This window comes from Phyllobates terribilis, unplaced genomic scaffold (assembly GCF_046119375.1).
Source record: "Phyllobates terribilis strain yellow unplaced genomic scaffold, ASM4611937v1 Scaffold_11__3_contigs__length_659146591, whole genome shotgun sequence".
In the NCBI taxonomy this organism is placed as follows: Eukaryota; Metazoa; Chordata; class Amphibia; order Anura; family Dendrobatidae; genus Phyllobates; species Phyllobates terribilis.
In genome coordinates, this window is record NW_027362771.1 from 234,866,513 (window position 1) to 234,882,498 (window position 15,986).

At 47.5% G+C, this 15,986-nt stretch overlaps 1 protein-coding gene across 1 annotated transcript in view; it reads left to right on the forward strand.

Moving 5' to 3' along the window:
• LOC141167250 (interleukin-17 receptor E-like protein) overlaps window positions 1–15,986 on the forward strand; it is a 213,946-nt gene that overhangs the window by 93,691 nt on the left and 104,269 nt on the right. The window contains exon 5 of the mRNA XM_073654688.1: window positions 5,863–5,920. Coding sequence (XP_073510789.1) covers window positions 5,863–5,920 — 58 coding nt within the window. The remainder of the gene's footprint in view (window positions 1–5,862; window positions 5,921–15,986) is intronic.

A 15,986-nucleotide genomic window follows, 5' to 3' on the forward strand; every position in this document is an offset into this window, starting at 1 on the left:
AAATCTATTCATACCTGTATGCCTCATATTAATGGTTTTGATGTTTTAAAATCTCATATTATACCTTTATGGTAATGATTGCTCCAGGCCCCGAGCCCATAAGGAATCCCCACCTCCTATCTTCATTATCATAGTACCCCCCTTCCCCTGCACATCACAGTGTCCTGTGACATGCAGTTGCGGCACTGTAATCTCGCGCCTGCATGTTGAACTCCGTCCACAATCCTCCGTCCCACGAGTCTCCGTGACTCACGGGTGCCTGCGCAGAAGATCACGGACTGGTGTATTCCGTGATCTTCTGTGCAGGCGCCGGCAGTGACGCGTTGACTCTCTACCGTCCATAGGGTAGAACAAATCTCTAGGAAGATGGCGGGAGGGTAAGTCCGGCTCTGCTTACAATCTGTTGCGGAGCACAGGGGACATTTCTGGCAGTTACATGCCTGCACAGAAGATCACGGAACACACTAGTCCTTGATCTTCAACGCAGGTGCCGGTGAGTCATGGAGGATCGTGGAGAGAGAGTTCAACGCTCAGGTGCGAGATTACAGCACCGCAACTGCACGTCACAGGTCACTGTGATGTGGAGGGAGGTACTATGATAATGAAGAGACCTATTAAATTGAGACATACAGGTATGAATACATTTACATTTCTATCACCTGTATGCCCATATTAATAGGTTATATACGTCCCAGGGGGTGACAGATTCCCTTGAATCTGATACACACTGAATGGTCACTCTATTAGAGACTCCCATCTGGTAATGTGTCTGACCTTGTTTGATCTTCAGAATTACATTGGTCATAGAATGGATTATACCAAATGTTGAAATCATTCTTGAGAAGTATTTGCCCATGCTTCCAGTATATCTGCACACAGTTGCCACAAATTAAGTGGAGGTGCTGACATAATCTGAATAGTTCATTCTACCATTGCAATACATGGCAAAAAGTTGCAAGAATAGCATGTAGCAAAATGTTTGACTTTTGTTATGCACTAAACGTGGCATATAGCTATTAAAAATTCCCTCCATATTTCCCCTCCCTTTCTCTTTTAATCTACTATATATTTGCTATTTTACAATTACTGCATTATAAAAAAAATCTAACAAAAAAGTATAACAAATATATTCCTACATGAATAAACACAAAAACTTTTCAAATAGATCAAAATTGTATCTTTACAAAACATTTTTAAAATACACTGCTCAAAAAAATAAAGGGAACACTCAAATAATACATCCTAGATCTGAATGAATGAAATATTCTCATTGAATACTTTGTTCTGTACTAAGTTGAATGTGCTGACAACAAAATCACACAAAAATCATCAATGCAAATCAAATTTATTAACCAATGAAGGCCTGGATTTGGAGTCACCCCCAAAATTAAAGTGGAAAAATACACTACAGGCTGATCCAACTTTGATGTAATGTCCTTAAAACAAGTCAAAATGAGGCTCAGTATTGCGTGTGGCCTCCACATGCCTGTATGACCTCCCTACAATGCTTGGGCATGCTCCTGATGAGGTTGCGGATGGTCTCTTGTGGGATCTCCTCCCCAGACCTGGACTAAAGCATCCGCCAACTCCTGGACAGTCTCTGGTTCAACGTGACGCTGGTGGATGGAGCGAGACATGATGTCCCAGATATGCTCAATCGGATTCAGGTCTGGGGAACGGGCAGGCCAGTCCATAGCTTCAATGCCTTCATCTTGCACGAACTGCTGACACACTCCAGCAACATGAGGTCTGGCATTGTCCTGCATTAGGAGGAACCCAGGCCCAACCGCACCAGCATATGGTCTCACAAGGGGTCTGAGGATCTCATCTCGATACCTATTGGCAGTCAGGCTACCTCTGGCGAGCACATGGAGAGTTGTGCGGTCCTCCAAAGAAATGCTACCCCACCACCATTACTGACCCACTGCCAAACCGGTCATGCTGAAGGATGTTGCAGGCAGCAGATTGTTCTCCACGGCTTCTCCAGACTCTGTCACATCTGTCACATGTGCTCAGTGTGATCTGCTTTCATCTGTGAAGAGCACAGAGCGCCAGTGGCAACTTTGCCAATCCTGGTGTTCTGTGGCAAATGCACGGTGTTGGGCTGTGAGCACAACCCCCATCTATCGATGTCGGGCCCTCATACCATTCTCATGGAGTCGGTTTCTAACCGTTTGTGCAGACACATGCACATTTGTGGCCTGTTGGAGGTCATTTTTCAGGGCTCTGGCAGTGCTCCTCCTGTTCCTCCTTGCACAAAGGCGGAGGTAGCGTTCTTGCTGCTGGGTTGTTGCCCTCCTACGGCCCCCTCCACGTCTCCTGGTGTACTGGCCTGTCTCCTGGTAGCGCCTCCAGCCTCTGGACACTACGCTGACAGACACAGTGAACCTTCTTGCCACAGCTCGCATTGATGTGCCATCCTGGATGAGCTACACTACCTGAGCAACTTCTGTGGGTTGTAGAGTCCGTCTCATGTTACCACAAGTGTGAAAGCACAACCAACATTCAAAAGTGACCAAAACATCAGCCAGAAAGCATTGGTACTGAGATGTGGTCTGTGGTCCCCACCTGCAGAACCACTCTTTTATTGAGGGTGTCTTGATAATTGCCAATAATTTCCATCTATTGTCTATTCCATTTGCACAACAGCATGTGAAATTGATTGTCAATCAGTGTTGCTTCCTAAGTGGATAGTTCGATTTAACAGAAGTTTAATTTACTTGGAGTTATATTCTGTTGTTTAAGTGTTCCCTTTATTTTTTGAGCAGTGTATGTTGACCTAGCAAGTGTTCCCATTATAAGTGAGTCATTGGAAAGAATGGCTGACCACAGCTTCTTCTGGCGATATTAGCTGTGTGCTGTGAGTCCTACGCTATAAGTACCCAAACATTTTTAATTTTTGTGCTTTCACTTATTCCTCCCCACATTCCAAAAGCTGTAACTTTTCCACCGATATAGAGGTATGAGCACTTGTATTTTTTTTCAGGATGAGTTGTAGTTTTGAATGATACAATTCATTTTCCGAAATAATGTACTGATAAACTGGAAAAAAATTGCAATGGTGCAAAAAATAATACAATATCACAATTCTTTTCGGAGTTTTGTTCTTACAATGTTCATTCTGGGGTAATAATGACCTGACAATATAATTCTAAAAGTCAGTATGATTATGGTGATACCAAACTTACAAAGTTTTTATTTTTAGATTTCAGTGGTTTAAAATAATCTCAAGATTGTAAAACACCAAATTGTTTGCATCCCCATTCTCAAAGACCAGTAACTTTTTTGTTTACCTTTTTTCCAGTTGAAGTAGTGTGAGGATTTATTTTTGTGTGCTTGGCTGGCATTTTTATTGATACTACTTTGGTGCAATTCTTGTACTTTGACTTTTTTGGGGCGTTTAACCCCTTAGTGATGTATCCAGTTTTGACCTTAATGACCATTAATGACCATTTTTCAATTCTTACCAGGACCACATTATGTAGTAATAATGCTGGAATGGTTCAACATATCCCAGTGATTCAGAGTTTTTTTTGATACACATTGTACTTTATGTTATCACAAAATTTAGGTCGATATGCTTTGCTACTTTTTACTATAATATCTGTCCCATAGTGGTACAAAGTAAAAAGTAAAAAAAAGTGAAAAAAGCTGTAAAAATATATATTTTTTAAATCATAGAATAATAATAAAAAAAGTATATATAATTTACCCATAAATAAATATTCTTATGATAAAAAATAAACAATAAAAGTACACATATTTGGTATTGGCTCGTCTGGAACGACCCGACATATAAAACTGTCCCACTAGTTAACCCCTTTAGTGAATACCGCAAATTTTTCTATAAAAAATGATGCTTTAGGCTATGTGCCCACGTTGCGGAAATGAAGCAGAAAATTTCTGCTTCATTTCCGCATGTCCTTTCCCGGAAAAACGCATGCGGAATTTCGCAAGCATTTATCGTGCGTTTTTCGTGCATTTTCGACATGCAGAATTGCCTTGCGTTTTTTATTGCATTGACAAGGCAATTCCGCATGCGGAAACGCAAAATTAATTGACATGCTGCGGATTTTTGTGCGCATCAAAAACGCTGCGGAAAAATCCGCAGCATGGGCATAGAACTTGTGGCTTCTCATTGGGGACCATGGGGTGCGGATTACCAAGCGTTTTACAAGCGTTTCCGCTGCGGAAATTCCGCATCAAATACGCTTGTAAAACGCTACGTGGGCACATATCCTAATCATCATACCGCTGAACAAAAAGAATAAAACGCGATCAAAAAAACGAATGTAAATTAAAATGGTATAGCTGAAAACATCATCTTGTCCCGCAAAAAACAAGCTGCCATACAGCTCCATCAGCCAAAAATAAAAAAGTTATAGCTCAGAATAAAGCGATGCCAAAATGATTATTTTTTCTACAAAATAGTTTTTATTGTGTAAAAGCGTCAAAGCATGAAAAAATATAAATGTGTTATCGCTGTAATCATACTGACCCGAAGAATAAAGCTGCCTTATCAATTTTACCATACGCAGAGTGGCATACCAAAACCCCCCAAAAAACAATTCCTCAATTGTTGGTTTTTGTTTATTCTGTCTCCCAAAAATCGGAATAGAAAGCGATCAAAAAATGTCATATGCCCGAAAATGGTACCAATAAAAACGTCAACCCATCCCGATACAATCCGATATAAATCTGATATCGCACCGACTTGAAAAATAAAGTCTTCTAATCACTTATACTGCACAAGGAATGGAGTAAAAATAAATAAAACCAATTCTTCACCTGCTGTTGATTTGTTCATTCTGCCTTCCATTTATCATGTGCTCTACTCTGAGCTCTTACACCGGGGTTTCCATTTAAATCTCTGAAATACGTGATTCAGATGGAACCACGGTGGAATATTCTCTATAATGAGGCAGATTGAGGCACTGTGGACGCCGTCTGGCATATGATATGGCAGTGTCCATCTTTTTAGGAGCGCATAAAAGTGCCGTCGGCCACAGTTTTATGCACCTCTGAATAGAGGCCAGACAAAGTCCAGAGTAACGCTGCTGCCTCATTATAGTGAATGGATCCCTCAGGAGTTTCATCTGAATTACGTCACTCAGAGATTTACATGGAAACCCCGATATCAGTGCTCAGCGTAGAGCACAGGATAAATGGGAACATTTTACATAACATTTTAGATCACAATAAAAGCTTTGACTTAATCCACAAGAAAAGCAAGTCCCCACTCAGGTTCGTTATAGGAAACTGTATTTGACCTTGCATAATTGCTTAATTTTTTATGAATAAAAATAAATCTTGCACGGATGCCATACAGATTTAAAAAAGCAGGCATGTATATAACATACTTGTGGCATAGGGATGACAATACAGATGAAAAATTGTCAATTTTTTCTGGATGAAAATTTGAGGATTTTTCATACACTCATGTGAACATAGCCCGACAGTGAGTTTTTAATTTTCGGTTCTCATAAAATGCCCTCTAAATACCCCAAAAGCCCAATTGTATACTAAAGACTGACAAGAGCAATTGTCACAAGACAGGAGGAGGATTTTAAGGGTAAGTAATGTATCCTACTGTTATTTTAGGTTTGAGGCATTTGGGGAAATTTTCATTTTGTCAAGACTATTTTATTGAGGCCTGTAATACCTTATCAATAATAGAGTATGTAGTATTATTAGTTATAATTAGTAACATATTATCATCATGTCATGCTGAAAATAATAAAAAATATTATGACTCAGTCATAGCTTTATAAAATAGTATTATTATATATTAAGTTTCTATTAAAAACTACAAAACTACCAATTAAATATGTCTTGAAATGTATTACCTTTCTCAATTCACAGGGATTAAGGGTGGATGTGAATTACTCATTCCCTGTCCAGATCTGCAATATACCTTGTAGTAAGTATAATTGATACTAGTCTAATTAGGAAAAAACATTTAGCACGCTCCATCCTAAAGTGTTTTCTATAGTGGAGGGCAGTGTATCTGACAATTACATTTTTCCTTACGATTTACATTTCCCATTGCCACAATGAGCAGCAGTCCTCTTCTTGCCTCTTCTCTCAAAAGCTTGGCACAGGGAACCCACTCCAATGACGTACAGAACAGCTCCCCTGCACAGGAATGCTGATGTTCTCAATATGCTCCTGACTTTTTACAGGTCACAGGCCTAAAGCACCATAGTTTTAAACTATATCATTATCCTGGTGAAAATGGTCCATTCTTGGGATTTGGGGAGAATGTTAACTGGTGCAAGTGACGCACCCCTGGGCCTGTGTCGCGCAGCGTTGCGCACGCGGGAGCTTACCCGGAGCCAGATCTGTTGAGGGTTGTAGTCTCGTGGCGGTGACCCGGTCCGTGCCCAGGGAGTCAGACTAAGTGGCGCTGTATTAGCGGTAGATGTTGGACGACTACGCCACCCGTTGAATGCAGCGAAGGAGCTGCCGCTGCAGGGCAGACCGCTGAGGCCGGTGGTAGGATTGTGCAGCGTGATAGTATCACCCCCAACGGGAGGGGTATGGCCTCAGGGCAGCCGACGTGGATGATGGGGTAGCAGGAATCACTCAGAGATGATGCGGTGTAATTCAGGGTCTTTACTGGTGATAAAGAAAGACCCTCCCGGAGTACTGGCTAGCGATCGGGGCCTGGTCAGTCCTTGAGCAGATGGGATCTCCCCTGGCCAGGCGGAGTTGTAGGCCTCCCAAACTGACTGTACTCTTCTGGCTACCTTGCTAGAGGCGGGTATAAGTAGCCCACGTCCCTGAGTGTACCGTGTGGTGCTCACCCGTATGGCCGGTGACTCGGGGCCTTCTAGTGGCGTCCGCTCCACGACGGCGGTGCTGGTCCCACGCGTGTGACAGTGCCTTCGGGTTTCTTGGCCAGAGGACCTGAAATCCCCTGCCGGGCGGTTTCTGCTGCTGGGTAAAGATTAGTCCCCACAGCCTCGGACTCCGGGTCCGGTGATAGCTTCTCAGTCAGGGCGAGCTCTGCAGCTGCCAGCCCCTGACTCCTTATAGCACTGCTCCCACAGAGCTCCTGATGTTCTTTTCCTATATCTGCTTCTCTTCTCTGTCTCTACTTCTTCTCTACTCACTAACCCTGCCTCAGCCCTAGGTTTATATAGGGGAAGTCCTTCCCCTCCCAGGACTGGGCAGGAGGTGTGGCATGCATAGGATTCCTGACCAAGAGACCTCCCACCTGCTCTCAGACATAACATTGCTGTTACTGTGGAAACCAGACCCCTGGGGTACCACATTCCCCCCTAGTGAAATTTAGTACTCCGGGACTAAACATATTTTTAAACATAACAAGGTATAAACAATAATAGTACAATAAGAAAAACATATAAAGATGGTCACGGCGTGTCTGCAACCGGGTGCAGTTTTTGAAGAAAAGCAAGGTGTCCATTTCACCAAAACAGGGAGACGTAACCAGGTAGGGGTCTGTCCTGCCCCGAGTCCTTAACAGTCTTTAGTCCATTCCTAGGTTACACTCCAACCATGTACAAGGATTCCCGGTAAATCCACCAAGGACTCCTATAAATAACTAGAAACACATAATTATACACAAGCAACAAGAAAAACAGGTAACCACAAATAAAACAGTTTATACACTTCAAATCCTCCAACGTGCGGGTAACTGGCCTCTAGTGGCCCTAGTGGACCTACGGAGCTGACTGTCTAGCCCTGAACTACAGGGTGTAGGAGCTGTCAAGGGTAAACTGGGCAGCTGTCTACCGGCTCTTTGGCTCACTAGGGGTACGGCAGGCTCACTATAAGCAGAGAGTTGATCCTCCTGTTCTGCTTGTGTGGAGTCTTCTGCCTCCTGGACCGGCTGCTCTTCCAGCTCTACCTGTTGCTCCGTAGGCACTTGGGATGCTGGTTGGAGGAACGTGAGGACGGGTACCACAACTGCACCATTGACTTGAGTCCAGGACCGAGGGAAGTCTCCGAGCACAGTACTAACCATATCTTCCCTTTCCTCTACGGGTCGATGGTCTTCTTGTTCCTCTTCAGGGTTCCGTAGCTGTTCAGGACACTTCTTCAGGTGATCCCGGGATACAATGGCTATGGTCTCCCCTCCGTCTTTACTGATGGTACAGACTTTCGGGTTCTCGTGGCTTGAGGGCAGTACGGTGTACGGGTCCTTCTCCCACTGGTCGTCCAACTTGTGGAGCCGTCTTTTCCTCTTCAAGACCTGCTCTCCAGGTACCAGGGGAACAGCGGGAGCATACTGGTTGTAAGTTTTCTCTTGTCTTTCCTTAGCCTGACAGAGACTTCGCTCCACGCTCTCCTGTACTTTCCGGTACTGCTGCTGCATCTCTGTGTCCCAGTCTGCCTCTGGTGAAGTGTCCTCGGGTGTCAGGACTCCCATTTCCAGGTCAACAGGTAACTTACCAGGTCTCGCCCTCATTAGGTAAGCCGGGGTACAGTTGGTGGAACCTACCGGGATGTGGTTGTATAGGTCCACCAGATCGGGCAGCTTCTCAGGCCACAGACTGCGTTCTTCCAGGGGCAACGTTTTCAGGAGATCCATTACCACCTGGTTCATTTTCTCACAAAGTCCATTAGTTTGCGGATGATAGGGTGTCGTCCTTATCTTCCGGCAGCCATACAGATTGCAGAATTCCTGGAAGACCTCCGCTTCAAAGGCAGGTCCCTGATCCGTCAGCACTTGGTCCGGGTACCCGTGTGGGCGGCAGAAGTGCTGCTGGAAGGCTCTAGCTGCTGTTTGAGCCGTTAAGTCCTTAACGGGGACGACAACCAAGAACCGGGAGTAATGATTCACAATGGTTAACGCGTAGACGTAGCCACTTCTGCTTGGGGTCAGTTTTACATGATCCAAGGCTACCAGTTCCAACGGCTGCCGGGTGACGATGGACTGCAGGGGAGTCTTCTGGCTGGCACGGTCCTTCCTTCTTAGGTTGCACGGGCCACAGTCTCTGCACCACCTCTCGATGGTTCCCCTCATGCCTACCCAGTGGAACCGCCCACGCAGCAGGAACTCCAGCTTCTTCCATCCGAAGTGTCCAGCCCCGTCGTGGTATGCCTCCATCACCATGGCTGCGTCTCTCCGTGGCACCACTACTTGCCAGATTAGTTCATGCGTCCGGGAGTTAACCATTCTGCGGCACAACTTCCCCTTGTAAAGGAACAGTCGACTCTTCTCAGCCCACAGTTGCTTGGCTTCCTCCGGAGCGTCTGGGTCAAGGCGAGCCTCTGGCCGAGTCAGCATCTCCTTCACCAGCCGGACGGCAGGGTCACTGTCTTGCGTTTCCTCCCAGTTGTAATGAGGCAAGGGGTTAAACGTAGCGGCTTGCTTACTCCTTACCCGATGGGAATACTGGATAGTTCCATGACGGTGGAACGCGGGGAGTTCGACTTCTTCCAGTCCCTCTGGATCTTCTCCTACGTCCGGTAGGTTTGGCATCCTGGACAGGGCGTCCGCGTTGGTATTGGAGCGTCCTGCCCGGTATTTGATTGTGAACTCGTAGTTGGACAGACGGGCCATCCATCTCTGCTCTAGGGCACCGAGTCATGCCGTGTCCAGGTGTGTCAACGGGTTGTTATCCGTGTACACGGTGAACCGGGAAGAAGCGAGGTAGTGCTTAAAGCGTTCGGTGACTGCCCACACCACTGCCAGGAACTCTAGCTTAAATGAGCTGTAATTCTCAGGGTTTCTTTCGGTGGATCGCAGTTTTCGGCTAGCGTAAGCGATTACTCGTTCTTTCCCCTGCTGGATCTGGGACAGTACGGCTCCTAGCCCGATGTTACTTGCGTCGGTGTAGAGGATAAAGGGCTGGCTGTAATCAGGGTACGCCAGGATTTCATCCCCCGTGAGGGCCATCTTCAGCTGGCGGAAGGACTCTTCTTCTAACTTCTCCCATTTGAAGGGCGGCTTCTGGTTCTTGGCCTTCCGGGACTGGCCTATCAGGAGGTCCTGCATAGGAGCTGCCTTTTTGGTGAAACCGGGGATGAATCTGCGGTAATAGCCTACCAACCCGAGGAACTGCCGCACTTCCTTTACACTGGAGGGACTTGGCCATTCCTTAATTGCGGTGATCTTATCAGGGTCGGGAGCCACTCCGTCAGCGCTCACCACGTGTCCCAGGTACTGCACCTTTGGTTTCAAGAGGTGACACTTGGAGGGTTTTACCTTTAAGCCGTAGCTTGCCAGAGCTTCGAACACTTCCGCCAGGTGTTTCAGGTGGTCCTCATAAGTCTTGGAATATACGATGACATCGTCCAGGTACAACAGGACCGTCTTGAAGTTTCTGTGGCCCAGACAGCACTCCATTAATCGTTGGAAGGTTCCCGGTGCGTTGCAGAGTCCGAACGGCATACAGGTAAACTCGCTAAGTCCCATCGGGGTGGTGAATGCGGTCTTCTCCCGGTCCGCCTCTGCTACAGGAACCTGCCAGTACCCGCTAGTGAGATCCAAGGTAGAGAAGAAGTTAGCAGATCTTAAAGCAGCCAAAGACTCCTCTATCCTTGGTAAGGGGTACGCATCCTTGTGTGTGATACGGTTAATTTTCCGGTAATCTACACACATCCTCATGGTGTTGTCTTTCTTTTTGACTAAGACTAGTGGAGCTGCCCAGGGGCTACAGCTATCCCTGATCACCCCAGCCTCCTTCATGTCCCTAAGCATCCCCTTGGCGTGTTGGTAGTGTGCAGGGGGTACGGGTCGATACCTCTCTTTTATAGGAAGATGGTCTCCCGTGGGGATGTGGTGTTCTACCCCCTTGACTCGCCCGAAGTCTAACGGGTGTTTACTAAACACTCTCTCGTACTCTTGAACCACCCGATAGACTCCCTGTTTCTGGTGTGAGGGAGTGGAGTCAGTACCCAAATGTAGTTGCTGACACCAGTCCTCCATTGTTTCCTTAGAGCCGTTACCTTCCTCCGGGGAAGATGGAGGCAAGGGTTCTATGGACTGTATGGAATTTTGATTGATGGTATACAATTTGGCTAGCGTGGCATACCGGGGCAGGTACACTTCCCTCTTCCCGATATTTATTATGCGAACGGGCACCCTCCCATGGCGTACATTGACCACCCCCCGTGCTGTCAAAATGGTGGGCCTACTGTCTGAGTAAACTGGTTCTACCATTGCCTGGTAATCTCTACCTCTCAGACCAATAGCTGCCCGACACCAAATCATCATTTCACTTTTTGGGGGCATGGCAATAGGGAAAGGGTCACACATTCTTACGCTACCAATCTCACCACCGGAGAGTTCTATCTGTTGTCGTCGCATCAGTGCCCGGATCTCTTTCTGGAGCACTCGCTGCTGGCCGGAGCTGGCGTTCTTGGCGACCTGTTGTAAAAGGAAAATCACCTCTGCAAGACAATTTTCAATTACATTAGTTCCTAGAGTTATCTTTGGGTGACTCTCGTGTTTGTCAATGTCTACAATGATCAGTCCCTGTGCTGCCAGTTCGACCCTACCGATTTTAATGGTCACCTCTTTAAATCCAACCTGTGGCACGGGCTGACCATTGCTGGCGATGATACTCAAGTCGTCGTCAGGGTAGCGGGTGATATCCGAGTCATTCCAGTACTGCTTGAAGAGCACGTACGGGATAGTGGTAACCTGTGACCCGGTGTCCAGTAGGGCACTCATGGGGATGCCATCCAGCACCACGGGCAAGACTGGACGTCCTCCCACATATTTGTCGCGCCAGTTCGATGGGCCTGATGATCTTTTTCCTGGGGTTTGGCCCTCTACCCCAGGTTGTGCCAGTTTAAAGGACAGTACCTTGCCATATGTCCGGGTTGATTGCAGCGGCGGCAAATGGGTTGTCCGTCCTCGTTGTATCGGTCGCTGGGTCTTCCTCTGGCCGGTGGGGTCCTCCTTGGTCGACGCCACGGGATGTCCTCCGGTCTGGATGCCAGCTGGATCTTCCCTGGAGTGGAAACCTGTAAAGACTGCACAGTTCGGGTTAGCGCGGCAACGCTTTTAGCTAGCTCTTGGACCTGATGGTGCAGGTCTGGAGCCGGGTCATTGTTCAAAGCCTGCGCATCAGCTCCCACAGGCCCTGCCGACAAGGGTGCCGCCTCCTGGTGGTAAGTGGTAGTGGGGCGTCTGTGGGTCACAACGCCACCTGGTGCCGGTTCTCGGAGCACCCGGATGGCTCTGTCCTTGAACTGTGCAAATCCCAGATGAGGGTCCTGTAAGGCCATTGCCCGCAACTGGGTTCGGTGGGCATTGCAATATAAACCCTCTATAAATTGTTCAGTCAACAGCCTGTCCTCGTCTCCCACGCCGTCAGGGTCGGTCTGCTTAATGGCTCTCAGGGCCTCTTGTAGGTTCAGGGCATAGTCCCTTATACTCTCATGTGCCCGCTGTTTGCACCCGTAGAATCTAAGCTTGATCTCGGCTGAGGTGCGGGTATCAAAGGTGTCCCTCAGCCGGGTTAGTATCTCTGCGACAGTCCTCCTCCCAGGTGGCCAGGACTTTACCTCCCTTTGGGCTGCCCCGGTTAATTGGGCCACCAGGATGCTCACTTTTTGCTCCTCTGTGAGGGGATACACCTGGAAGAGGCTATCCAGCTTTTCTCTAAAGTCATGCAGGGTATGTGACTCCCCTGAGTACTGGGGTAGCCAGGCTGCCCCCGGGATATAGGGCATGGTGAAAGGCATGACCGCAACAGCGGTGGCGCTGGCGGGGGTTGAAGCGGTGAAGCTCTCCTCCGTATCCAACATCCTTCTCCCCCCTAGTGGACCGTGGCCTACCTTGCGATGATCCTCTTCCGTAGGCCGCGGCTCCGCAGTGGATCGTCAGGGTTGAGGACCTTCCGTCGCGCTCCTGTGACGTCGGCGTCTGCTGGGCTCCTTCCAGGACCTTACGCAACGTCCGGACGTGAGGCGGGGCTTCAGTTCTCGCGCGCTTTCGGAGTCCACGCCCCTCTTCTTCCCGCGCGGCGTCTTCAAGATGGCGTCCAACGGCGGGAAAACTCCACGGATGGCGGGAAGAAGGCAGAAGATGGCGCCGGATGGCGGGAAAACTTCGCGGATGGCGGGAAGAAGACAGAAGATGGCGCCGGATGGCGGGAATCTTCACCACTGGTAAGTTTGAACAGTCTTTTTCAGGCACGCAGTACCCGGTGTTTGCGGGCACGAGATCCTGCCGACTACGCCAAAAGTTGACGCACCCCTGGGCCTGTGTCGCGCAGCGTTGCGCATGCGGGAGCTTACCCGGAGCCGGATCTGTTGAGGGTTGTAGTCTCGTGGCGGTGACCCGGTCCGTGCCCAGGGAGTCAGACTAAGTGGCGCTGTATTAGCGGTAGATGTTGGACGACTACGCCACCCGTTGAATGCAGCGAAGGAGCTGCCGCTGCAGGGCAGACCGCTGAGGCCGGTGGTAGGATTGTGCAGCGTGATAGTATCACCCCCAACGGGAGGGGTATGGCCTCAGGGCAGCCGACGTGGATGATGGGGTAGCAGGAATCACTCAGAGATGATGCGGTGTAATTCAGGGTCTTTACTGGTGATAAAGATAGACCCTCCCGGAGTACTGGCTAGCGATCGGGGCCTGGTCAGTCCTTGAGCAGATGGGATCTCCCCTGGCCAGGCGGGGTTGTAGGCCTCCCAAACTGACTGTACTCTTCTGGCTACCTTGCTAGAGGCGGGTATAAGTAGCCCACGTCCCTGAGTGTACCGTGTGGTGCTCATCCGTATGGCCGGTGACTCGGGGCCTTCTAGTGGCGTCCGCTCCACGACGGCGGTGCTGGTCCCACGCGTGTGACCGTGCCTTCGGGTTTCTTGGCCAGAGGACCTGAAATCCCCTGCCGGGCGGTTTCTGCTGCTGGGTAAAGATTAGTCCCCACAGCCTCGGACTCCGGGTCCGGTGATAGCTTCTCAGTCAGGGCGAGCTCTGCAGCTGCTAGCCCCTGACTCCTTATAGCACTGCTCCCACAGAGCTCCTGATGTTCTTTTCCTATATCTGCTTCTCTTCTCTGTCTCTACTTCTTCTCTACTCACTAACCCTGCCTCAGCCCTAGGTTTATATAGGGGAAGTCCTTCCCCTCCCAGGACTGGGCAGGAGGTGTGGCATGCATAGGATTCCTGACCAAGAGACCTCCCACCTGCTCTCAGACATAACATTGCTGTTACTGTGGAAACCAGACCCCTGGGGTGCCACACAAGACATGCCAGTGGTGAGCTTGCTTTGCTCAGGTTTGCATCCCTTTAGACTGTGAACTGTAATTGCAAGGAGTTTGTATGTTCTCCCCGTATTTACGAGGGTTTCCTCCGGGTTCTCCGGTTTCCTCCCACCATCCAAAGACATACTGATAGGGAATTTAGATTGTGAGCCCCAATGGGGACAGTGCCGATAATGTATGTAAAGCGCTGTGGAATTAATGGTGCTATATAAGTGAGTAAAATAAATAAAAATAAAAAAATAATTGCTATGCCAGTAAGATGAGGGGTCACTGAGTTAAGGTGTTTTCAGTTTGTTGTGCTGATAAGTGTCTTTGTATGCGCTACCTCTTCAGCAATATATTTTTATAGAAGTGTTTTGAACATTTACATAGCAACTGCTGGTAGAATGGTGGTTTGTATACATAACAAGGGTATATGGATATTCTGTACATTATATGAGGTCAAGCTGTTCACTTGACAGGTCTTTTTTTTTGTACATGTGATGGAGAGACCTGTCAATCACCTGCAGAGGGGCTGGGAAGAGCTGTTCAGGGGTGGTGCCAGACTAGTCTCGTCTCTGGCTATAGTCCGCAGCCAGATCTGCAAAGTATATTATCTCTAAAATGTTGGAATGTTTAAGAGAAACATATAGCTGATTGCAATCAAGCAATCAGATTGTGATTCATGCTGCTTGTGGTTTCGCCATTATGAATCATCTGACATGTTCCGTTTGAATAGAAAACGACACAGGTCCATCAGGCGCATAATTATACATTATTTATTGGTAGGTTATTTAGAACCCACAATAACATTTATTAATAGATGAATATCCTCCCATTTTTAATTGCTGACATAGTATTTAATGTTGTGGTAGGGATTTCCTGGCAATGCACCAGCAACATCAGCCTCTGTCAACAAGTGCCACTGCACTGGCTCTAAAGGTAGCATTGATGAGGAAGGAAGCAGTGATGCTGGCATCGCTGGAAAAGTTATGTGTATAGATGTTGCTCAGTGTTGTGGTACATCCCAGGAAGGTAGAGTGTTTTTCTGTTGACCATCTTTTTTTTTGGGCTGGTCAGCGGCCCAAAATTTAATTTGCTGGGAGTTGCAAGTTATTGTGCTTTGGAAATTCCCGCAAACTTGGTGCACTATCCTTGCTGTTGTATCCTGAACCTGACAAAGCTAGTGACCCTTACTTCATCTGAGTCTGTGATTCTCCCTCACCCTGGCTTGCTTGACTCCACTTGGACTTAACACCTACATCTGACACTGGTTATTCTTCTGATTTCACTATGTCATCTAATTTTGTCCCTGTTCTTGTTACTCCAATAATTGACCTGGCTAGTCTAACCACTCTTGACTCAAATTCACTCCTCTAGCCAGCAGCTATTTAAGGAGGATCTTTCAAAAAATTCTTTATGTTGGCCTTGTCACACAATGTAATTAGTGACTGACCAGTGGAAAAGTTATTTTTTTATTTCACCTCTCTGTTGTCAAGATATTTGCAATGAAAGTATTTGACACCTAATGATTTATTTTCATTAACTCCAAATGGGTGTTATCAGAGAGTTTTCGAGGGCCTAACTTCTTCCTCCTGTATGAAGTTGTCCAATCAAAAGAAGGCAGCAACACAAAGCAGAAAAAGAACATGCCCTCACAATAGCTTAGAGCAGGTTTCTCAGAGTGTGAGAAGCGTAATGTCAGACAGCCTGATTTCCTTCATGATTAGAAAGTGCTAGGAGTAGAGCATAAATGACTAGCACCTGTCAGATAAGGTCCCAGTAGTTTATGCAAGGGAAGGTTCAACACAGCTGAGT